The sequence below is a fragment of the Emiliania huxleyi genome (genome assembly GCF_000372725.1).
Source record: "Emiliania huxleyi CCMP1516 unplaced genomic scaffold EMIHUscaffold_3, whole genome shotgun sequence".
Lineage (NCBI taxonomy): Eukaryota > Haptophyta > Isochrysidales > Noelaerhabdaceae > Emiliania > Emiliania huxleyi.
The window spans coordinates 2,414,582-2,436,681 of NW_005199770.1; the positions used below are offsets into that span (position 1 = coordinate 2,414,582).

The 22,100-nt window shown below is 66.0% G+C and overlaps 6 protein-coding genes across 6 annotated transcripts; 3 read left to right on the forward strand and 3 right to left on the reverse strand.

Annotated features, from left to right (window-relative positions):
* Positions 1-3,177: 3,177 nt before the first annotated feature.
* On the forward strand, positions 3,178-5,559 carry EMIHUDRAFT_195816 (hypothetical protein; the record flags this gene model as incomplete). Its single annotated transcript, XM_005775553.1, has 1 exon — positions 3,178-5,559. The coding sequence occupies one exon, from the start codon at positions 3,178-3,180 to the stop codon at positions 5,557-5,559; it is 2,382 nt and encodes a 793-aa protein (XP_005775610.1).
* A 4,585-nt stretch (positions 5,560-10,144) lies between these two features.
* Positions 10,145-11,797, forward strand: EMIHUDRAFT_349742 (hypothetical protein; the record flags this gene model as incomplete). Its single annotated transcript, XM_005775554.1, has 1 exon — positions 10,145-11,797. A coding segment is annotated over one exon (1,653 nt), but the record flags the coding sequence as incomplete, so codon positions are not given.
* Positions 11,798-12,143: 346 nt separating this feature from the next.
* On the forward strand, positions 12,144-13,430 carry EMIHUDRAFT_195821 (hypothetical protein; the record flags this gene model as incomplete). Its single annotated transcript, XM_005775555.1, has 4 exons — positions 12,144-12,443; positions 12,681-12,776; positions 13,160-13,268; positions 13,375-13,430. The coding sequence occupies 4 exons, from the start codon at positions 12,144-12,146 to the stop codon at positions 13,428-13,430; spliced, it is 561 nt and encodes a 186-aa protein (XP_005775612.1).
* A 2,442-nt stretch (positions 13,431-15,872) lies between these two features.
* On the reverse strand, positions 15,873-16,198 carry EMIHUDRAFT_195822 (hypothetical protein; the record flags this gene model as incomplete). The annotated part of the gene is made up of 2 exons (XM_005775556.1): positions 15,873-15,947; positions 16,103-16,198. The coding sequence occupies 2 exons, from the start codon at positions 16,196-16,198 to the stop codon at positions 15,873-15,875; spliced, it is 171 nt and encodes a 56-aa protein (XP_005775613.1).
* A 1,388-nt stretch (positions 16,199-17,586) lies between these two features.
* On the reverse strand, positions 17,587-18,600 carry EMIHUDRAFT_461256 (hypothetical protein; the record flags this gene model as incomplete). Its single annotated transcript, XM_005775557.1, has 3 exons — positions 17,587-18,150; positions 18,294-18,369; positions 18,448-18,600. The coding sequence occupies 3 exons, from the start codon at positions 18,598-18,600 to the stop codon at positions 17,690-17,692; spliced, it is 690 nt and encodes a 229-aa protein (XP_005775614.1). The 3' UTR covers positions 17,587-17,689.
* A 2,838-nt stretch (positions 18,601-21,438) lies between these two features.
* Positions 21,439-22,000, reverse strand: EMIHUDRAFT_432209 (hypothetical protein; the record flags this gene model as incomplete). Its single annotated transcript, XM_005775558.1, has 1 exon — positions 21,439-22,000. A coding segment is annotated over exon 1 (519 nt), but the record flags the coding sequence as incomplete, so codon positions are not given.
* Between the last annotated feature and the right edge of the window lie 100 nt (positions 22,001-22,100).

Sequence of the window (22,100 nt, forward strand, 5' to 3'; positions counted from 1 at the left end):
ACGCCTCGCATCGCACCGCCGCCGTCGCCGCCACCACCCAGCCCGCCGCCACCCAGCCCGCCGCCGCCGTCGCCGCCACCACCCTCCCCCCCGCCACCATCGCCTCCTCCTCCATCACCGCCACCATCGCCACCGCCACCCTCGCCCCCGCCTTCGCCGCCGCCTGCTGCTCCGGGGTGCGGCAAAAGCTGCAGCTCTGCCTTTGACGGCGTCTGCGACGACGGAGGCCCCGGAAGCGAGTACGACGTGTGCGCGTTTTCTACCGACTGCGCCGACTGTGGCGGGCGCGACATCTTCCCGGCACCCCCTGGACCACCCGCCACCCCGCCCCCGCCACCTCGCCCAGCACTCCCACCGAGCGCGCCGTTGCCAACCTCCCCGCCGCCGGCTCCGCCAGCCCCACCCGCGCCGCCGCCGCCGCCGCTGGCGCCTCTCCCCGACGGACATGTTGACGTCTTTGACAGCGAGGGCCTGCGGTTGCAGCTGTTGCGTCAGGAGGGGGCGTCGGAGAGGAGCATCCGCCTGAGCGCCGGCAAGTATCTCCTGGACGCCCTTGTGCTGGAGGACGCGAACGTCACGCTGTACGCTGCAGGCTCCGGCGACGTCGTCATCTCGCCCACTGGCGAGGGGCGGCTCTTTGAGGTCGGGACAGGCGCGAGACTCGAGCTCAGGGGCATCCACGTCGCCGGTGAACGGTCCTTGGACGTTGGAGCTCTCGCCGTGAGGGAGGGCGGCGCCGCGCTGCTCTCGCGCTGCATCTTTTCGGCCTTCTCGAGCTCCGAGAGCGGCGGCGCCATCCTCGCCCGGTCCGCATGGCTCGACATCTCGGAGGTGGCCTTTGTAGACTGCGCCTCGGCGGCAAGGGGCGGCGCGCTCTTCGCCCGCTCGTCCCGCGTACACGTGAGGCACTCCTCGATCGAGCGGTGCGAGGCGAGGTATGGCGGGGCCGTCTTCGTGGCCGCCGGGGACAGCGGCGAAGGTCCGGTCCGACTGGTCAACTCCACGCTCTCCGACTGCCGGGCGTCGGAGCGAGGCGGCTTGGTTTTCGCGGCGGGCGACGTCACGATGGCGGACCGGACAGCCCTCGGTGGGGGCACTGCAGGGATTGGATCGACGGTATTTGTGGACAGCGCAGTGGTCAAGTACGAGCTGCCTGCACCCGACGGGCACTGGCTCCCGAACGCGAGGTGCGTGGTCTTTCGTGAGGCCTACGAGACGCCCTGCGAGGACGGCGACAGCCAGAGCCAGTGCCAAAAGGAGCGCGACGCGTGCGCTTTGCTTGCAGACGTGTGCGATGGGGGCACCTGTTTGGCGCCCGAGAACTGCACCGCGGCCACGTTTGTCCAGCCGTGCGACTGGAAGGCCGACGCGTCCACTCTGGGCAAGTACCTGTACCAGCTGCCAACGGCGCCCATCGACAGTCATTTTCCGCTCCCATGCGCATCTGGGATACGGGGATCGACTAATATTGCGCATCAGGCAAGCAGGCTGTGCGCGGGGGAGTGCCCTCCTGGAACGCAGTGTCCATACCCAGCCACCGTCGAGCCGCTGCCATGCGACGCGGGGAGCTATTGCGGCGCCGGCACCGTCGTCCCCCAGCCGTGCCCACCTGGAACCTATTCCGGCAGCACCAACCTCACAGAGGCCATCGAGTGCGCCGAGTGCCCGATCGGGTTCCACTGTGTCGCTGGCGCTACCGCCCCTGCCCCTTGCGCCGCTGGCTACTATGGAGACGCCGCCGGCGCAAGCAGCGGACAGTGCGCCGGACAGTGCGCCGCGGGCCACTATTGTCGGATGGGGTCGAGTACCGCTTTTGCGACGCCTTGCCCCTCTGGCACGTACAACCCATACGCAGGAGGGGGCAGCCCACTCGCTTGCTTGGACTGCCCGCTCGGCTTCTACTGCCCAGCCGGCACGGTGACGCCGGTCGAGTGCCCCAAGGAAACCATCGCACGAGCGGCCGGTTTTGGGGTGGAGATGATCAGGCAGTGCACGTGCCAGATCGGCTTCTACCTCGCTGATTGCGCCGACGACCCGCTGGAGTGGTCGTGCGAGGAGTGCCCGGAAGAGGGCGCCAACTGCACGACGGCAGTCTCGCTCTCCTCCCTGCCGAGCCAGCTTGGCTGGTGGCGCCACACCAACTGCACCACCGACTTCCACAAGTGTGCCGTGAGCGGCGACGACTCGCCCTGCAGCGCGGGCCCGGAGGCCGGCTCGGCCAGCTGTGCAGAAGGATACGCTGGCCCGCGGTGCGAGGTCTGCGCCGCGCCGCGGCACTACTTCGATCTCTTATCCGCCTCCTGTCGGCCCTGCGGAAGCCTCGTCTTCTCACTGGCGAAGATTGCCGCGCTGGTTGTCTCCTTGGGCGCGCTCGTTGGTGGCTTCTCGTGGGTCATCGCGTCGGACTGGATGCCGAAGCGGCGCCTCCTCCGCGACGGCGTGCAGCTCATGCGGCGAAACGCGTTGCTATGGCGGCAGTCGGGGATGACTAGCAAGATGAAGATCATCATCGCGATGGTGCAGTGCATCTGGGCGGCGCCCTACGTCTACGAGATGGACATCCCGGAGGAGTTTGAGTCTCTGCTCGGTCTCTTTGGGTCCGCCCAGCCGCTGCCACCTGCCCCTCCGCCGCCCAGCCTCACTGTCACCCTCGCCGCCGCCACCTAGTAGTAAGCCGCCTGAATTCCAATATCGGACCCCTATCCACGCCGCCGCCGACTGCCCCTCTGCCGCCGCCTCTCCAGGTGGGTGACCGCACTCTCCCCCGACATCTTTCTTCCCGGCCCGTGCTACGGCTCATATCTCCTCCGGCTGACCGTCACGGCGGCCTGGCCCCTCGCGACGGTTGCCTCGCTCGTGCTTGCAAACATCGCTCGCGAGGCGCTGAGCTCCGCTTCGCTCGCGCGCGAGGACTCCGCCGATGCTTTGGGTGTGGGTCCTCCGTGCCCACCCCCGTCGCCACCGCGCTCGCCGGAGGCGACGTTCACGTATGCCGCTGCGCGCCGGCAAGAGCTGGGACCGGCTACATGCGCACCTACACCCGCATCTGGTGCATCTCCCCGAGTGGCGTCGCCGCCGCCGCCGCCCCCGCCGCCGCCGCCCCCGCTGTCGCCGTTGCCACCTCCAGCGCCGCTGCCACTTGCTTCCCCGCTGCGGGTGGCGACGGGGCACACAACGATGCCAAGCGCCGTGCGGCAGCGCTTCTCCTCGCAGCTGCCGCCGCAGCGGAGCGGCGTCTCCGGGCGCAGCCCCAGCCTCAGCGTCGCCAGCTCCGACGCCGAGGCCCTCGGGCCGAGCGAGTCGCTTGGCCAGCGGGTGCGGCGCCAGGCGCGGCAGCTGTCCTTCAGGGCGGCTCAGCGTCGAGGGTCCCGGGCCTCCCGGCAACAGGCTCCACGGGAGCAGTCCTCGCCAGGCGGCGCGGCAGTGGAGGTGCTGCGGCGGGGCCTGCTGCGGTCGCTGCCCCTCACGCTCTTCGTCTCCTTTGTCGTGGTGCCCTCCACCTCGGAGCGGATCCTCTCGTCGTTCAACTGCGTCGAGTTCCGCACTGCGGACGCGCCGGCCGAGGCGCGCGCCTACCTCGCCGACGACCTCTCCCTCGACTGCAGCAGCGCCGAGTACGCGGAGGTGCGCACCTGGGCGTACGCATTCCTCGCCGTGTGGCCGGTGGGCGTCCCCGTCTTGTACGTGCTCCTGCTCCTCGCCGCGAAGCGCGCCATTCGCGACAACCGCTCGACCGCGCTCTCGCGCGCGAGCAGCTTCCTCTGGTCAGAGTACGAGCAGCGCAGCTTTTGGTGGGAGCCGCTCGACCTGCTACGGCGGCTGACCATCACCGGCTTTGTGCTCATCGGCACGCAGGGCTCGCCGCAGCTGCGCGTGCTCATCGCGCTGCTCGTCACCATCCTCTTCATCACGATGCAGTTCCTCCTCTCGCCGTTCAGGCGGCCGCTCGACGACCGCATGATGATGCTCGGGCACGTCTGCCTGCTCGTGATCCTGATCGCTGCCCTGGTCATCAACGTGTGCAACCTCTCGGCCGACACGTGCGAGACCTTTGGGATGGGGAGCACGAGCTACCTGCCTGCGCTGGTGTTTGTGATCTTTGGCACCGTGATGCTCGTCGCCGGCGTGCTTCTCCTCGTCTGGGCGGCCGGGCGGTACGCGTCGGCGCTGCCCACGCTGCGGCTCGTGGAGAATGGGCTCGAGCCGCCGCTCACCATCGCGCAGGCCAACAAGTGGCATCTGTTCGTGAGCCACGTTTGGGCGACGGGGCAGGACCAGGCGGCCAACATCAAGCGCGCGCTGCAGGTGACCCTGCCTGGCTCGCGCATCTTCCTCGACGTCGATGATCTCGAGGACATCGGCGCGCTCGAGTCGGAGATCGGCCAGAGCGCGCTAGTGCTCATGTTCCTGTCCAAGGGCTACTTTACCAGCCGCAACTGCCTGCGCGAGATCCGGTGCGCCGTGCAGCGGCGCAAGCCGATCGTGCTCGTGCGCGAGGCCAATGAGGCGAAGGGCGGCCTCACCCTCGAGGACTCGTGGCACGAGTGCCCCGAGGAGCTGCGGGAGGGGGTCTTTGACGGCCGGCACGCCATCGACTGGCACCGCATCGCTGACTTCCAAAAGATGAGCCTCAAGCTGATTGCGGAGCAGCTGCTGCTCGCCTCCCCGCAGTACGCCTCCACACACAATGCGCTGCCGCTCTACTTTCCCGGCGAGATGTCGGTTGACATGCTCAGCTTCGACCAGCCCGTCTGCCTGCGGTTCAGCTTGCACAACGCGGGCGCGGGCTCGGTCATCGAGGAGCTCGCATCGCGCTTCCGCCACTCGCTCTCGGTGGCCCCCTGTTCGGAGGCGCCGCTCTCCGAGAGCGGCTCTGAGTCAGGCGCGGCTTCCAGCCTCACGAGTGCGACACCGCGGCGGGAGGTCTTCATGCTCTACCTTCGGAGCGGCACATTCGTCGGCGACGAGGCGCACGGGCTCGCGGCCGACCTGCGAAGCGCCCGCGCGGCGTGCATGCACGTCCTCGCCATCCACGAGAATGACCCGGCCCAGGGCGGGTGCGCCTTCTCCCACTTCCTCACAACCACCCCCGAGGACCTGGTGGAGGGCGGGCTCTACACGAGCCTCGCCGTCGCACTCCACGCCGCACCGCACCGCGAGATTAGCATCGCGCTCGCCGCAAAGGCTCTCGGCGCGAGTAAGCGGAAGGGAGTGCGGCTCGCCGCCGCGGGCCGACTCAGTGCCGCTGCCGCAAAGACGGCGTCGATGCTGGCCTCCTCGATGCGGGCGTCGAGGGAGCAGGGCTCGGTGCGGGGTTCCACCTCGGCAAGCCGTTCTAGCGTGCGCCGCAGCTCGCGCGCCTCCGACGGCGAGCAGGAGGCCGAGGACACAGCGCCGGGTGGATCCCTGCTGCACCTTGCGCTCGCGGCGCGGCACTCGGCCACCAGGGTAGTATCGCGTGGCCGCGCCGAGCCGGGATCCGCGGCAGCAGCAGCCCACGGCGTCCATGCCATGGAGGAGGGAGTGCGGACGACGAAGTTTAGAGCGCGACTAAGGTAAGGTAACGTAACGTAAACGTCTTCTCGGGGTACACCTGGTAATTCTTTAACGAGTTGAACCCGCCATGCGGCAGGTGGCTTGCTTTGGCTCGCTGCCACCGCGGTGGGTCACCAAGAGCTTCTCCGCGTGCGGCGTCATCACCGCGCGGCGCGCAAGCCACGCCTCACCCGGGCAAAAGCAAAAGATCGCGCGCCGCCGCCGCCCGCCTCGCCTTGCCCCTGCGCCAGCGCCAGCGCCTGCGCCTCGCCTTGCAGCCGCGCACGCGCACACGCACGCGCTCACGCCGCTCGCGTTCGCTACCGCGAAGCAACCCTCCACCCGAGCTTCGATCCGGGAGCCAAAAGGTCCCCGCTCGAACCGCGAACGGTTCAACCACCGCCGCTGGCGGTTCTTGCAAAGGCATTCAGGGGCAGTGCCTCATATAACGTGAAATAGTGCGAGCGCGCGAGATACTCACCCGACCCACCGTGCCCTCGCGAAGGAGATCTCGCACCGCGCACGCTCGTATATGTTGTTTGAGAGCACTCCCACCCTCGCCGCCCTCGCAAGCTCACAGGTTGAGTTGAGGAGAAGCAGCTGAGGGAGGTCAAAGCGGGAGAAGGCGGCACGGCGGCGGCGGCGCGCCCCCCCCCCCATCCCCACGCCTCCGGGTCGTGCGTACACCGTCGAGCGCAGCGCGCGGGACCGCTCCCCGGCTCCGCCCTCCGGCGAGAGGAGCTGCGAATAGATATCGCGGTAGCCGACCACTAGCGCGAGCGAAGATGGGCGCTTGCTCGCGGCCTTCTGTTCGCCGGCGGCGGCCGCCTCCTCGCTGGCGGCGGCAGCGGCGAGTGAGAGCGAGAGCAAGAGGTGGAGGAGGCACATGGAAGCCACCAAATGGCCCGAGCACGGTGGGTTCGGCTCCTACGCCGTGTGGGACAGGCTAGAAGCCCGGTCTCTGACTGTGCTTCACCAACTCGCCGCTCTGTGTGACCTCGCCGCCTTCCTTTTCGGCCGCCTAGCCCCCACCCACGCGCCTGTCGTGTCACGAGTGCGAGCCGCGCTTCGTACGCCGGCTTGCGGGTTCGAGTGGTGTGTGTGTGGTGTGGCGGCGTTGAGGGGGGACGTGGAGTGCGAGACCTCGAGAGAGTAGTGCCGAGGAACGCTCTTTTTCACGAGGCTGTGTCCGACCGCAGCAACACCTTAAACTTTTAGGCCCTCCAAATTCGGGTCGGTCGGAGCGTAGCGGAGTGGGCCCCGAGTTTGAAAAGGGCGACGGACGCTTGCGTCCTAGCCTCCAACAACGCCTCCCCGGCGCAGAGGGGCCCCCGGAGGGATGCTCAACCGCTCCACGCCACGCCGCTTGCGGCGGTCCTATTCCCAGCTCCGCTGAGGCCCCTGCGTTATTTTAAACAACCTGGTTTGTGGACCTCCCGCACCTGTCCTGACAGTCCTGACAGAGTCCTGACAGAGTCCTGACAGAGTCCTGACAGAGTCCTGACAGAGTCCTGGCGGGGTCCTGACGGCGCACGGTCTTCACAGTGCTCACAAGTGCCTCCGACGAGACCTCCACCTTCCTTCACTGCAACCCTCCTTCCCCTCCCCCCCAGCAGTGAATGATAGACGCCCAGCCCCCCTTTCGACCGTGCGCGCCCTCTGCGGAATCGTCCTGATGGGGCAGTCCTGACGCAAACTTGAGAGTCCTGACAAGCAAACTTGAGAGTCCTGACAGAAACTTGAGAGTCCTGACAGAAACTTAGAGTCCTGACAGACAAAGAAATCACGCTTACTCTCGCGCCACTCGGCTCGACCATGAAAAGCGCACAAGCAAGAGAGGCGCGGCCATGGTGCAGGCAACGTTACAGCCGGCAACGTGCAAGAAGGCAGCAAAGCTCGGCCACGACGTCCATGGCCCGCGCGCCCCTGGTTTGCCACCGGCGGCCAGCAAGCCAGCGCCGAGCAGCGCGGACGGCTGACTGACTGCTGACCGAGGCAGCGCCCACGGCAGCGCCCACGGCAGCGCCCACGGCAGCGCCCACGGCAGCGCCCACAGCAGCACCCACGGCAGCACCCACGGCAGCGCACACGGCTTGGCTGGCCATGTCAGCCGCGCAGGGACCCTCCCGCGGGTCCAACCCGAAGCGCTCGACCGCTCGACGGCGCAAGTCGGCTGACGGAGCGAGCCGCATAGCCCTCCAGTGCTCACCGCAGGATCAGGCCCGACCGGCCCACGCTCACGGCCTGGACTGCCTGTGGACCAGCAAACTCGTTGGCTGTACGCGAGCAAAGAGCTGCGTGGCTGGGTTGTGAGCATACCGTCCCCGTTGCGGCCTTTCCCTCAGTGGAGGGCCGTCCCTGCCCTCGGGAGTAACTCGACTGTACACCCCTCCCTACTCTCTAGCTAAGGGCTCTGTTCACAGCGGGGGGGCAGTGGTTGTCCTGGCGGAGTCCTGGCGGAGTCCTGACAGAGTCCTGACAGAGTCCTGACAGAGTCCTGACGGAGTCCTGACAGAGTCCTGACGGCCTATTTTGGAGGTTTTCAACTTTGAGGTATTGTAACTATGTGAGGGTGAAATGAATGAATCAGTTCTTTGGGACAGTGCAATCCTTTTAATTATTACCTCCAACTCAAAAAAAGTCTGATGTCAAACGGACAACGGGGTCCCTTATGGTGGCCTGTAAGGGTAAGGTGCGGGAGGTCCACAAACCAGGTTAAACGGAAACCCGCCGGGCGCCGAAATTCACCGAGGACTTTTGTTCAGAGCCCTCGGCCCTCGGCCTCTTGCTGTCCCCCCTGACGGCCTTTGCCTGATCCCCGTTCAAGGCGAGCCATGCACTGTCCCCTCCGCTCACGCTGGGCCCGCCGCATTGCGCCGCCCATGCCGCCGCGAACTGCACGCCACGACCCCCGCTACGCCTGCTGCTCACGGAACCCGCAGCATCCGCACCACTCCCACCATGCGATGCGCTTTCGCTCGACGTCCGCCGCTGTACCCCTCGGCCTCACACACCGCCTGCGCCTCCCGCTCGCAGGTACAGCCGGTTCCATCGGGGAGCCGAAAGATGCGCCCGATGCTACCCATTCCCGATATTGTTCTGTGGAGCCCGCGGCCGGACCGACTTATTCGCTTACTGCGCTCCCGCGCCGCCCGAAGCAAGCCCGCACCATGCGCATCCTATTTTACGATTCTGACGCTCGCCCGCCGTCGCCTGCGCGCTCGCAGATCCAAAACAGCCGCGGTGATCCTTGACTGACAATGCTCTACCAGTACTTCATCACACTCATCGCGCTCATCGGGTACGCCACGACGTTCGGGGTGGTCGAGACCGAAGTCGGATCCGAGATGGTCGATGGGGAGTCTGCCTCTTCGTATCTCTTTTCGCAGTCTCTCGCCGCTTCTCGCTGCAACCTTCATGCCACCTCGCGGCCGTCCCACTCTCCCCTTATAAGTCTCTCGTGTCCGCGCCGACGCTCTTTTAACCGTAGAACGTCCCGCCAGAACACCGCCCGCCGACGATCGATCAGTCCACAATCGTCGGCCCGCACCCCGCAGCGACCCGCAGCGATGGATGCCGCCCCCCACGGCCCCTACGGCCGACGCGCCGATGCACGACCGGCCTCCGTCGGACGGCTCTCCGGCCTCTCCGGCCGCTGCCGCCCGCGCTGCTGCCGATCCGGTCCCCTTCACGCTCCGCACAAGCAACGACAACTTTGAGGTCGCCGGCTTTGGCCAGGTGCCCACCACCTGCTTGCCTCCATGTTCACGCTTCGCGCCCCTTCCCCCCCTCTGACGCCGCCGTATACCGTAGGTGAGGGGCACGACTACCCGCCTGGAAGGCGCTCTCATCAGCAAGTCACCCAGGCACCAACTCCTGGGCGTTTACGCTTGACTACGAAACCATGCCGGGCAGTGGATGCAGCTCGATCAAAACGGCGACGCCAACAGCTGGTCCCTGGGCGAGGAACTCGCCCAGGATGAGGTGCGAGTCATGATGCTCGACCCAGCGTGCACCAAGTCGCTCACATTCCGTGAGTTCTTCAACGGGCGACTGCGATCTCGAACTCCGACAACTGGACTGGTGCACCAGCCGCGGAGGACGATGGCTCCCTCGACGACATCCCTTCATCGACGGACGCCTTCACCGCCGCCGGCCCTGGGCCATCCATCGCGGCCTCCGACTGGCTGCCGCAGCTCACACCCTAATCTATCTGCCTTAGGCACGGAGCCAACGGAGCCATCGCGCATGCCCGCATCGCGTGCGGCTCCGAGGTCTCCCGCCGAGACCGGCTCGGCGCGGGTTTGACTGACGTGACTGACTGATGAGTGCTTGCGAGAGAGAGATTTTTAGCAATGCTTGCGATGGATGAAGGATCTCCGACACCCAAAACCAAATCGCAAATGCGGAGTGGAGCCCACACTTCGCGTGCAGATCCTGCGTCTCTCACTGCCCGAACAACAGAGGCGGGTACCGCCGCAGGTCCCACACTAGTGTATGTAGAAAGATGAACAACAGTCAGGCTCGGACTGGACACCAACGCGGTATGGGTACGACAAAGACCGACGATTCACACACCCCACAAGCCCGTGTCCCGAATCCAGCAGCAATGGCGTCCGCCGCCCGCAAGCGCGCCCGCACCGGCGGCGGCGGCGAGGAGGAAGACGAGGAGCCCGTGCCGGTCGCGGATGGCTTCGAGGCGCCCATCTTTGGCGCGCGCGTCGTCGGCCAGGTCACCACGCCCACGCTCGAGGGCGAGGACGGCCCTCTATCGCTCGGTCCGGTTGGCGTCGCGAGCGACCACGCGGGCGCCTGGTACGTCGCTACCAAGGACTCGCTGCTGCAAGTGAAGCCTTCTACTTGCCGCGTGGCAGCCTTGCCGGCAAGTGAAGCCTTCTACACCGTTGCTGCCAGCCCAGACGGGAGCGCGGTGTTTGTGGCGGACTCCAGCGGCAACCAGATTCGGCGGGTGGAGGTGGCGACTGGCGCTGTGACCACGCTCGCGGGCAGTGGCGAGAATGGCGACGCGGATGGCGTGGGCGAGGCGGCGCAGCTCTGCTACCCAGCCGGCATCGCCGTCAGCCCAGACGGCAGCGCCCTTTTTGTGGCGGACGTCGACAACCACAAGATCCGGCGGGTGGAGGTGGCGACTGGCGCGGTGACAACGATCGCTGGCAGCGGCGACGCGGGCGACACGGATGGCGTGGGCGAAGCGGCGCAGTTCAGCTACCCCTACGGAGTCGCCATCAGCCCAGATAGCAGCGGACTGTTTGTGGGGGACTGCAGCAACCACAAAATCCGGCGGGTTGAGGTGGCGACGGGCGCAGTGACAACGTTCGCTGGACGCGGCGACGAGGGCGACGCGGATGGCGTGGGCGACGCGGCGCAGTTTGCCAGCCCCTACGGAGTCGCCATCAGCCCCGACGGCGGCGCGCTGTTTGTGGCGGACAGCGGCAACGACAAGATCCGGCGGGTTGAGGTGGCGACGGGAGAGGTGACGACTGTCGCGGGCAGTGGCACTGCTGGCAGCGCTGACGGCGTGGGCGACGCGGCGGGGTTCGCCAGCCCAGTCGAAGTCGCCATCAGCCCCGACGGCAGCACGCTGTTGGTCGCGGATGGCGACCTCCGCCATGTCTGCGTGGCGGCGCCTCCTCCGCCTCCCTCCTTTGCCCCGATCGTCGTTCCGCCCTCCACCTTCTCCGCCGACATGGCGAAGACGTGGGGCGACGCCACCCTCCCGCAGGGCATGGTTACCTTCCTGGTCGGCGACGACGAGGAGCGCATCGAGCACGTGAGCAAGAACAACCTCTGCGCCCGGTCCCCGGTCTTTCGGACCATGTTTGGCATCGGCATGAAGGAGCGCGACGCCGCCGAGGTCACGGTGTCCCACACCGACCTCGCCAGCTTCACTGCCCTCGTCCGCTACCTCCTCACCGACCAGTTCAACCTCGGCGAGGAGGAGGGCAGGGCGCAGCGCGCGCTCGACCTGCGGGAGCTGGCGCAGATGTACCAGGTGCCGCGCCTCGAGCTGCTCTGCGCGCAGGCGCTGCAGGAGAGCGTCGGGCCGGCGACTGCCGTGCCGCTGCTCGAGGCGGCGCACACGACGGGCGACGGGCGCCTCCTCGCGCAGTGCCGCCGCTACGTGGCCGACCACGCCGCCGAGGTGCGGGCGAGCGGCGGCGTGGAGCAGCTGCGCGACTTTGGCGTGGCCAAGGGGCTGCTCGGCGACGCGCTCGACCAGGTGGCGGAGCTCAAGGGGACGGTGGCGGCGCGCGACGTGGAGCTCGAGAAGGTCCGGGCGGAGGTGGCCGCGCGGGCATGAGTGAGGGGCAGCGCCCCACGCCTGCTCGCTCGCCGCTTGGTCGAGCTTGGCACAGTGAGAGCATTGTGCACGACAGCGCAGCGCGCTGTGTACAGGGAGCGCGCTGTGTACAGGGAGCGCGCTGTGTACAGGGAGCGCGCTGTAAGTACGCCCGCGGGTGAGTGAGCGGAGAGCTGAGAAACCTTACGCGGGAAAGGAATTCTTTTCGCTGTGAGAGAGGCGCGAGTTAAGAATTCTTTTCACGACACTGCCACCGCTCTCGCGCCCGGTCTCGGGCTCATCCACTATGCCCTGGTCCAAAGAGAAGGACTTTCGCGAGAAGCTCTCCAAGCTGTCCGAGTCACAGCAGAGCATCCAGACGCTGTCGCACTGGGTCGCGTTCCACAAGGCCAACGCGGCCCACGCGGCGAACGTCTGGGCGGATGAGGCCCAGCGGGCGGCCGACCCGCACCGGCAGCTGCTGCTGGTGTACCTGGCGAACGACGTGATGCAGAACTCGCGCCGCAAGGGGACGCCCTGCGCCGACGCCTTCGCCTCGCAGATGGCGACCGTCCTGCCCGCCGCCCACGCCGCCGCAACGCCAACGGTCGGCGGCTTGTACGATGAGAAACCCTACACTTGCCGCCGGCACAACGACACACACACGGCCACAAAGGCCGGAGAGGCGCGGGTCGAGCGCGCTCGTGCCCGTGCCCTCGTCCGAGCGCGGTCGGGATCTGCAGCTCCCGGACCGCAGCCGCCAGCGTCCCTCTCGAGACATACATCGGTCAGCACCTCGCGCCGTTCGGCCCAACAGCAACCAGCCTCCCCTCGGCGCCCCCAGGTGCGAGCAAAGCTGGAGCGGCTGCTCTCGATCTGGGAGGAGCGCGCCGTGATGCCCGCGCCGCAGGCGGCCGGCACTTGCGCCCGCCCCCACCGGGTCTGTCTCTTCAGAAACCACGCCTCGTCACAGCGTGCGCGGGAGAAGTCTAGGTGGCGGAGGTGCGGGCTGCCCTCGGCGGCGAAGGCCCTCCGCCCGCTTCCGCGCCGGCCGTGCCGCCCGACAGCCAGCAGGCAGCTCCCGCCTAGATGCAGTCAGCTCCTAGGTAGGTAGAGAGGGGGAGACACGGTGCCGGAGTCGACGCTGCTCACTGCTACTACTAGACGCAGCCTTGAGGGCGACCGGGCGCGCAGAGACTGCGGGCGGACGCAAGCGACGCAAGCGATCAAGACGGAGAGAGCGGTCAAGCGGCACACAGACCACACAGCACGAGACACTCCGCCAGCTGACACTGCCGCCCGAGAGCACGCGCACATGCGCAGCGAAGACACGCTGAGCCGTGGTACGGCTCCTACCGGCATAGCCGCGAGGGGCGCGAGTGGCGCGCCCGACTGCGGGGCGCAGTCGAGGCGCTCGCCTCCCAACAGAACGGTCTGCGTCGCCGCCGTGCTCCTCCCCTGTGTACGCCTCCTAGGCCCGCGGGTAGTCTCACCCCATCCCCAGGGGCCTCCAGGGCTCGCACCTCAACCTCTCACAGACCAGCGCACAGCGCCATGGGACGTCTCTTCTTCTCAGAACAAGGCTGTGTACTAGGCGGCCGGCCTGCAGGCGGGCGGCCAGCAGAAACGGCCGCGGCCGGCAGACGACGCGGGAGCAGGCGGAGGAGGCGGAGGAGGCGGCGGGGGAGGGTCGACGGTACCGCTGCTGCAGGCGCGGGAGGAGGCGGTTTGGGGACACTCGTCCACGACACGTCCACGACACGTCCACGACACGTCCGCGACACGTCCACGACACGTCCACGACACGTCCACGACACGTCCACGACCCGTCCACGACCCGTCCACGACGCGACACCCTGCTCTCCGCCCTCCTCCCTGCCGCCTCTCTCCCCCCCCTGCCGCCTCTCTCCCCCCCCTGCCCCCTCTCTCTCACCCCTGCCGCCTCTCTCCTCGCTGCTCTCTCACCCTCGCCCTCACCTCTCGCACCGCTTCTGGGCGCACCGAAAGGCCAGGCGTGTATGTACCACTGGCGGGGTGTGACTACCTGCCCGCTCGCGAGGTCTCGGAGACACTTCTCTAGGCCGTACATAAAGGCCAAGCCCTCTCCCCACGCCTCCAGGCGCTGGAGCGCCTAACCGACGACTCGTCCCTCGACGTCGTGGCTGCGGCGCGGGGCACTAGATGCGGGATCTCTCCCATCATCTCCCCCGCATCTCCCCATATCTCCCCGTATCTCGTGCCCTAGATGCGGAATCTCTCCCCACCTCTCCCCATCTCTCCCCCATCTCTCCCCATCTCTCCCCGCACCTCCCCATATCTCCCCACATCTCCCCGCATCTCCCCGCATCTCCCCGCATCTCCCCACATCTCCCCGCATCTCCCGCATCTCCCCGTATCTCCACCTCGTAGGAGCGCGACAAGGTCGACGTGGTGGCCATCGAGCGCGGCGAGGCGGCGCCTAGCTGGGGAGATGTGGGGAGATGTGGGGAGATGTGGGGAGATGTGGGGAGATGTGGCGAGATGTGGGGAGATGTGGGGAGATGTGGGGAGATGTGGGGAGATGTGGGGAGATGTGGGGAGATGTGGGGAGATGCGGGGAGAGGTGGGGAGAGGTGGGGAGAGGTGGGGAGAGGTGGGGAGATGTGGGGAGATGTGGGGAGATGTGGGGAGATGTGGGGAGATGTGCGAGAGAGTACCCCCTGTGTCGCGTGCAGCCAGCCCCCTCCCCCTTGAGCGGCGCCCCTCCCCCTGCAAACTCCTGCAAAGGTGGGGGCGTCCTGTCCTCCTCCCACCGCCCCTAGCTTGACACGCCCGTCTTTCTTTCTTTCCTTAGGCGGCGCCGGCCGAGGTCGCCGCCGCCACGTCTCTGCTTGCGGGGCAGAGGGGCATAGCTGCGCGATGCACCGTCCACCCTAGCCTCCGCCTGCCTCCGTCGCCCCCCCTCTCCCCTCGCCTCCGCCTCCGTCACCTCCGCCTCCCTCGCCTCCGCCTGCCTGGCCTCCCCCCCTCCCCCCCCCCCCCCCCTCGCCTCCGCCTCCTCCGCCTCCCATCCCGCCGCCTCCGTCGGCGCCACCGCCCTCGCCGCCGCCGCTGCTTGAGAGCTTGGCTCCCGCCCTTAGGCAGCGGAAGCGGCTGGCTACTGAGCTCGAGCAGCGACGCCAGCTGATCCTGGCGCCTGCCGAGAGGAAGCCGAGAGAGCACCGAGATCATGAGTGCTCGTGACATGTCCGAGACATGTCCGAGACATGTCATGCACATGTCCGAGAAAAGGTTGTCCGCTCATGAGCCCACCGATTGGCAACCTAGGCGCTGGCCGCAGCGTGCGAGGCGCAGCACGCGTGCTGTGCAAAGCTGCAGGCGTCGGCGGGCGAGGCGGAGGCGCTCGTGGCCCGCATCGAGGCGTGGCAGGGCGCGTGACACGGCGCCGGAGCAGTCGACGGCGGGAGTCGGCCCGCACGCGCAATCTCATAGGCTCCGCCCGAACGCGCTATAGCGGGCGGACACAGTAGGACGGCGGAGTGGCCTCCTCCACTCTCCCGGTGGACTCGCGGTCGTCGTCGACGTCGTTCCTCTTGCGTGCGTCCCCCGTGTGGCGCACACACCGGAAGCGCCCGCTGGCGGGCCGCCGCACCGCGTGTGATGTCTAATGCGAATACGTCCATAAAGCCTGTCCAGCTACAGTGGGCACACCGCGCGACCGACGGGGACATCCAAGCGAGCTGTATCGCTATCGGGGTTCTCAGGGAAGCTGTCAGGGTCGAACCCCGAGTCTTCAACAAACGAGTCGACAAACAGCAAACAACTCAAACACTCACACATCATTTGGGGCTCTGAGAGCTGGCAGACGAATCTAAAGGCTAAACACCTTACACTCTGGCAGCAGCAGGTACCAAGTAGATCTCGCCCCCACCAGGCCCCCACCGTCGCTGTATGTCGTGCTCCGCAGCCGCAGGGTCTGTTGCTCTCTGCGCAAGACCCGCGCGTCGGTCCCGCCGGACCCCGCGCCCTCGCCGCCCGGCCGGGGCTGGAGAGGCTCTCAGTAGAGGCTGATGCCGCGCTCCTTGCACACGGCCACCAGCTCGGGCTGCTTCTCGTTGTCCACGCCGAGCGTCTGCACGCGAGGGGAGGCGCGATGGGCATTGGGCGGGGGAGGGGCGTGTGGCGAGGGGCGTCTCGCGCCTTCAGGCTTGGGGCGGCCCCCTCCTTGCCGAGGGCGGCGGCCAGCGCCTTGCAGCCCTCGTCGCCAATCTGGTTGCTGCTGAGAACGAGCTTCACGAGCCGCGGCGCTGCCCCGCTCGCGAGGACCTCCGCCAGCTGCGCCGCCTCCGCGTCGCCCCAGCCGAGGTCGACGTAGCGCAGCATGGTCACCCTCACGCCTGTCCATGTGCCGGCGAGGCCGATAAAGGGTGTGGATGCTGGGTTGACGGATCGAGGGACGCGACCCACTTCGCCACAGACGGTCCCGCGCCTCGCCGCTATGACGGCCACACGGCCGCAGCTCGTGTGCGTGTGGCCGTCTTTGTCCGGAGTGAATACTCCAACGCGCTCGTCGGTGACGGTGTCCCTCAACCTGCGCCGCGCTCGGCGAACCTCGACAGCGCTTTCGGTGGCATGCAGCTCTTTGCGCCTGAAGCCTGGAGAGCAGCTCCTCTGCTGCTCACACACTCTGCACAGTTGACACAGCCTACTGTGCGGCTGCCACAGCTGTGACAGCGATGGGCTCGCCCTCACTGGCCCTCAGTCACTTGTGCTGCGGCTTGTGTGAGCGACACTGCTCGGCGACTGCCGGCACACTGTGAGACCATGGGTGTGAGGTTAAACCACGCCACCAGCGCTTGGTCACATCGGCCCCGAGGTCAGGTCCATCTACTCTGTTGATGACAAGACTTGTCTGCCGGCTGGAGCCGAGCAGGAGGGCCCGGCGCACAACCCCTTGGTCAACTCACCCTCCACACCCCGTATTTTCTTTACAGGTAAAGGGTGTGGATGCTGGGTGTTGACGGAAATCGAGGGACGCGACCCACCTCGCCACAGACGGTCCCGCGCCTCGCCGCTAAGTTTGCGGCACGCCCCGCACCGTCCGCTGTGCCGCGTTTTTTGTCCGGAGTGAAAAGTCCAACGCGCTCGTCGGTGGCGGCTTCCCTCAACCTGCGCCGCGCTCGGCGAACCTCGACAGCGCCTTCGGTGGCATGCAGCTCTTTGCGACAGAAGCCTGGAGAGCAGCTCCTCTGCTGCTCACACACTCTGCACAGTTGACACAGCCTACTGTGCGGCTGCCACAGCTGTGACAGCGATGGGCTCGCCCTCACTGGCCCTCAGTCACTTGTGCTGCGGCTTGTGTGAGCGACACTGCTCAGCGACTGCCGGCACACTGTGAGACCATGGGTGTGAGGTAAAACCACGCTACCAGCGCTTGGTCACATCGGCCCCGAGGTCAGATCCATCTACTCTGTTGATGACAAGACTTGTCTACCGGCTGGAGCCGAGCAGGAGGGCCCGGCGCACAACCCCTTGGTCAACTCACCCTCCACACCCCGTACCTTAAACGGTCTTACGGCTTTAAAAGAGTGACCCCCCCCGTGCCTGCAATCTCTTAAATGGCAATTTAGGCCCCCAAACCTCCTCATTTCTAATTTCTAAAAAGGTCTTTCAGGTCGGGGTGGTATATGCACCGCCAATGCGGTGCGCGTGCGGGAATTTACCGTTTTACCAAGACTGACCACGCGACCCACCGCGCACCGGCACACCGCAGACACACCGAGACACAAAAGACGTATCGAGAGAGAGTTCGAGATCCCGCTGGAGATCGATCTCTTTGCCGCAAGCCACACTCTGCCCGGCCGTGCCGGTCCCTCACTCCGGCTTCTTCTTGACAATCTTGCCCTGAAAGGACTCGTTAAAGTGGCTGCCCAGCTGCTGCGACGGCCGGCGCAACAGCTCCACGTTCTCCTTGACCGTCGTGTCGGCGGTCTGTGAGATGGATCGGACCAGCGACGTTGCAGAGGAGGCCTCGATGGCTTCTCTCCGTGCGGCGCCGCGCGCGCGGAGGGCGTCGCCAAGCTCCTTGGCCGAAGAGACCTTCCACTCCTTCTTTATGTAGACTGCTCCCAGCAGCCCGCCACAGAGCACAATGAGCGACGCCATACCCAACGCGCCCTGGCTGACGGCGACTGGCGCGACGGCGCCAGACTTGCCGGGGACGATGTACTGCGCCTCGGGGCGGAGGTTGGTGGAGACGTAGTTGACCCGGTCCTTGGTCATGTCGTTCCTCGCCTCGGTCGCCAGGGCCGTCGGCGGGGTGATGGCGCGCGAGACTGCGGCGCGGCGAAGAAAGGAGAGCGGTCAGAGCGAGGAAGGAAGTGACGGGCGGCGGCCGATCAGCGGTGCGGGCGTGGCCAGAGGCGCGGCTCAGCTGCTGCTCCGGACGCCGCATCATCAAGCGGCGTGCGGCGCACACCCGACGTGGCGTCGAGGTACGACTCCTCCGCCTCCTTCTTGGTCACCGCCGGCAGCTCGACGTTGCCGCTCCACACCTGCGGCGCGAGACAAGCCGCCGCGGGGATCGGTGGCATCGCTGTCGGCACAAACGGCTCAGGCTACGCAAAGGGCACCTTGACGTCTGCACCGCCCTTGCCGCGCTGGGCCTCGGCGAGCGCGTCGTCCTTTGGCTTGGCGACGCCGCCCTTGCTGCAGTAGCGACGCAGCAGCGGCACTTTCCGAACGGCAAACGTGGCAGAGCGCGAGGCGGGCGGCGCGGCGTGCATATACACGCTAATGGCCTTCTTCATCAGCGCTGAAAAGAAAAATGTTGACTCAACACAGGGATTTCTACCCAAGCCGGATTTTTATATAGCAGCTCCTCTCTACCCAGAGCTGTCTTTCTCGCCCGAGGCTCGCCGTGGCCCCACACGGCAGCCTCTGCTCGCGTTTTCGAGCCACAGGACCTTCGTCCGGGCCCATGCATGGCCGGCACGCCATCGTCGATTCCGCGCGCTCGGCTCCACCGGCTTGCTGTGCGGACGGCTTCTTGTCGCTCTCGTCGAGAGCGTTTTGGCGGCCCGGCGGGTGGGAGAATCTGTGTCGTCTGATGTGGCACTGTGTACGTCACATCGGTCTTGATAACAAGCACGGTCGATCGTGTTCGATCCGTCGAAGCGATACACTCGTTCCTATCTCGCTGGAGGGCTGGCACGGAGCTCTGTGCCGACAAACAGGAAGAGCCGAGCGGCAAGAAGGGCTTGATGGGGAGTTAGAACCGGCAAAGGTGCTCACGGAGGTTTCGGAAATCCACCCTGATGCGGTCGGTTCCCCCCAGGTTTGACCGCGCAGCTCGCAAGACTCGTCGAGCACTCGCAGCCTCTCTGCGCCTCTCATGCTGCCGAGCTGCGGGAAGTTCAGTCTTTCCGGAAGATATCGTCGAATTTTGAAACCTGCGCGGTCAAACCTGGGGGGAAATAAGAGCGTCACGACGGACTTCAGGTCACACCTGAAGCTCTTCTGACGCTTCTCGCTCCCCATCGAGCCCTTCTTGCCGCTCGGCTCTTCCTGTTTGTCGGCACAGAGCTCCGTGCCAGCCCTCCAGCGAGATAGGAACGAGTGTATCGCTTCGACGGATCGACCGTGCTTGTTATCAAGACCGATGTGACGTACACAGTGACACATCAGACGACACAGATTCTCCCACCCGCCGGGCCGCCAAAACACGCTCTCGACGAGAGCGACATGAAGCCGTCCGCACAGCTACTCGGACATTACCGATCATGACGAGCGGCGAAGGAGTGCTCCGCTGGGTCACGCCACGGGGGCCCGCCGCCTCAGTTGCGACTTTCGGATGCGGTAGGGCTTGCACGAGCGCCTGTTCAGTCTACGCTAGACCGAACTGGGGGCGGGCCCTGCTATATAAAATTGAGGTTGGGTAGTGACTAAAGGCTCGGCTTTTCTTTTGAGTTTTGTGAGATCGCCTCTCTTTAGTTGTGTACGTGTACGGTGTCGTGTAAGGTGTCGTAACATGAAAAAGAAAGAAAGAAAACAGACAACCCAAGGGAGGGATGGGAGGACGTAACATGAGAGGGCTCCTGCATCAATCTCTTTTTTTTGTTGGGATGGCGAAACACAGTCCGACCAACGACTGGGACACCAACGCGGTATGGGTGGACGCAGGACGGGCGATGACGGTCACACAGGAGCGACACACAGAACCACAAGACAAGACACTCAGCCAACCTCCTCATCCACAGCTTCGGCCGGAAAAGAATTCTTAAAATACAAGCCTCTCTCACAGCACACTGGCACGACAAGGGTGCGGACTGGCGCGGACTGGCACACACACCGGCTCACAAACCGGAAAAGAAGTGAAAAAAAAACGGCGGTCGCACGATTCACGCGACAGGCGAGGCGCGGGCGACACGAGCTTGCTCAGAAGCCGTCGCCCGCACCACAGGAGCAGTCACACCACTCCCACACTCCGGCGCCCACTCACTCCCCACCCCGACATCCGTGTGAGTGAGTGAGTGAGTATTCTTGATACGAAACCACGACGACACACACCAGTCGACTCGTATCGGTTGCCTCCATGAACGGCGGAGCTCGTATTCTCGTGCCCACACCACACCTGGCTCCAACGTGGACACGCCCATAGCTGGGGACACTACTAGGTCATGCATGGCATCAGAAGTTTGCCTCATCAGCCCGGAAAAGAATCCAAGAAAAATCGCCTCTCTCAAGTGCTCTCGCACAGCACACAGGTTCTATAGGCTAGTTCCATTTCACTCTGACACGCTAATCTTGAAAACGTCCAACGGAGCTCCGTGTTGCTCCCAGCGCCCTCCCCCGCGCTTCCTGCGGCCCTAGCCGATACTACTAGCATGGGAGGTCATCTGGCTACCGCGAGAGCGACCCAACTCGTCGACATCGTCCGATGATGGTGCCTCAAAGTCAGCCTTCGGAGGCTATCGTGGGGTCGAGCTGGCAGTAGCCGTGACATGTGGTTCCACCACCCCTCGTAGGCTTTGCCTCTGACCGCCACCGTTCCCAGGCTGCCTAATGGGATGGAAAGGAAGGCTCGGCGAGCGTATAGAAGCGTGCTCGACCTCGTCGTGGCAACCTGTACGGCAGCGCTGGTAGGCGCGATGAGCGTCGTGCCACCTGACCCGAGACGGGTCGCAGGCGTCGTACCGAGCGCGTCGAGACCGTGTCCTGATGTGATCTGCACGGTTGAGTCACGTCGGCGTCAAAGGAGCGACGTGCGACCTGTCCGAGCTTGATCTCCGATCTCAGCGACGTCGAGTCGTCTCCGGCGCGCAACAAATGTACCTCCCCAGGACGCGCAGAGGCAGCTGCGACCCCGCCGAGTGGACGGGCGCACACCGTAGTCCGCGCCACCTGCTGTGTGCGCCCGTCTACTCGGCGGGGTCAAAGCTGCCTCTGGAAGGCACCGAGAGGTACAATAGTGCGCAAATGGTCAAAATCAAGAGCGATTCTAAGATCAGGTCTACCACTGGGCGAAAATCGGCCGTCCCTCAGTGCTTCCAGCCTGCCCGCTTGAGTTTCCTCAATTGGCTTGAATTTTGCTTAGTAGAAAAAAGAATAGCGCCGATCGCGGGCCGCCGGAGCGGGCATTTCGAAGTGGTCAGCGGGCATTTCGAAGTGGTGCGGCGGCAGGCTGCCACCGCTGCCCGGGCGCCCCGAGCGGCGGCGGAGGGCCGCCCAGGCCACCACCAGTGCCCCTCCCACCGGCGGCGCGGCGGCAGCGGCGCCGACCGCCCCTCCATCAGCGGTGGCGCGACGGCTGTCGTCGGGGCGCCGGCAGGTGCCGCGCGCAGAGGGTGCCACCGGACCGGCTGACGCGCGCCCGGCGGAACCTTCGTCGTCCATGGCGGGCCGAGCACCCCCGCGTCGCTTCTCGGCGCATTGGAGAGCAGAGGAAGCTGCTGGCGTCGCCGCTGGGATCGGCGGCGGCGCCAGCAGCGTTCTCGGATCTGAAGCCGACTTTGAGCGCCGATCGATCGATCTGAGGGCTGGCCGATGGGTGGCGCTGGGACATCGCCGCCGCCGCGGAGGCCGGCGGCGACCAGAGGAGCGGTTGGGGCGCGTGGCGCATATGTTACCTGCCAAGTGAGCATTCAAGTGTGCTTCGAGATTTATTCGAGATTTGAAACTTAGATTTTCGTTTCCAGCGGGGAGGTGGCAGACCTGATCTTAGAATCGCTCTCAAGGGGTTTTGTAACGCGAGCTGTGCCACAGTGAAATGGAGAACTAGCCATAC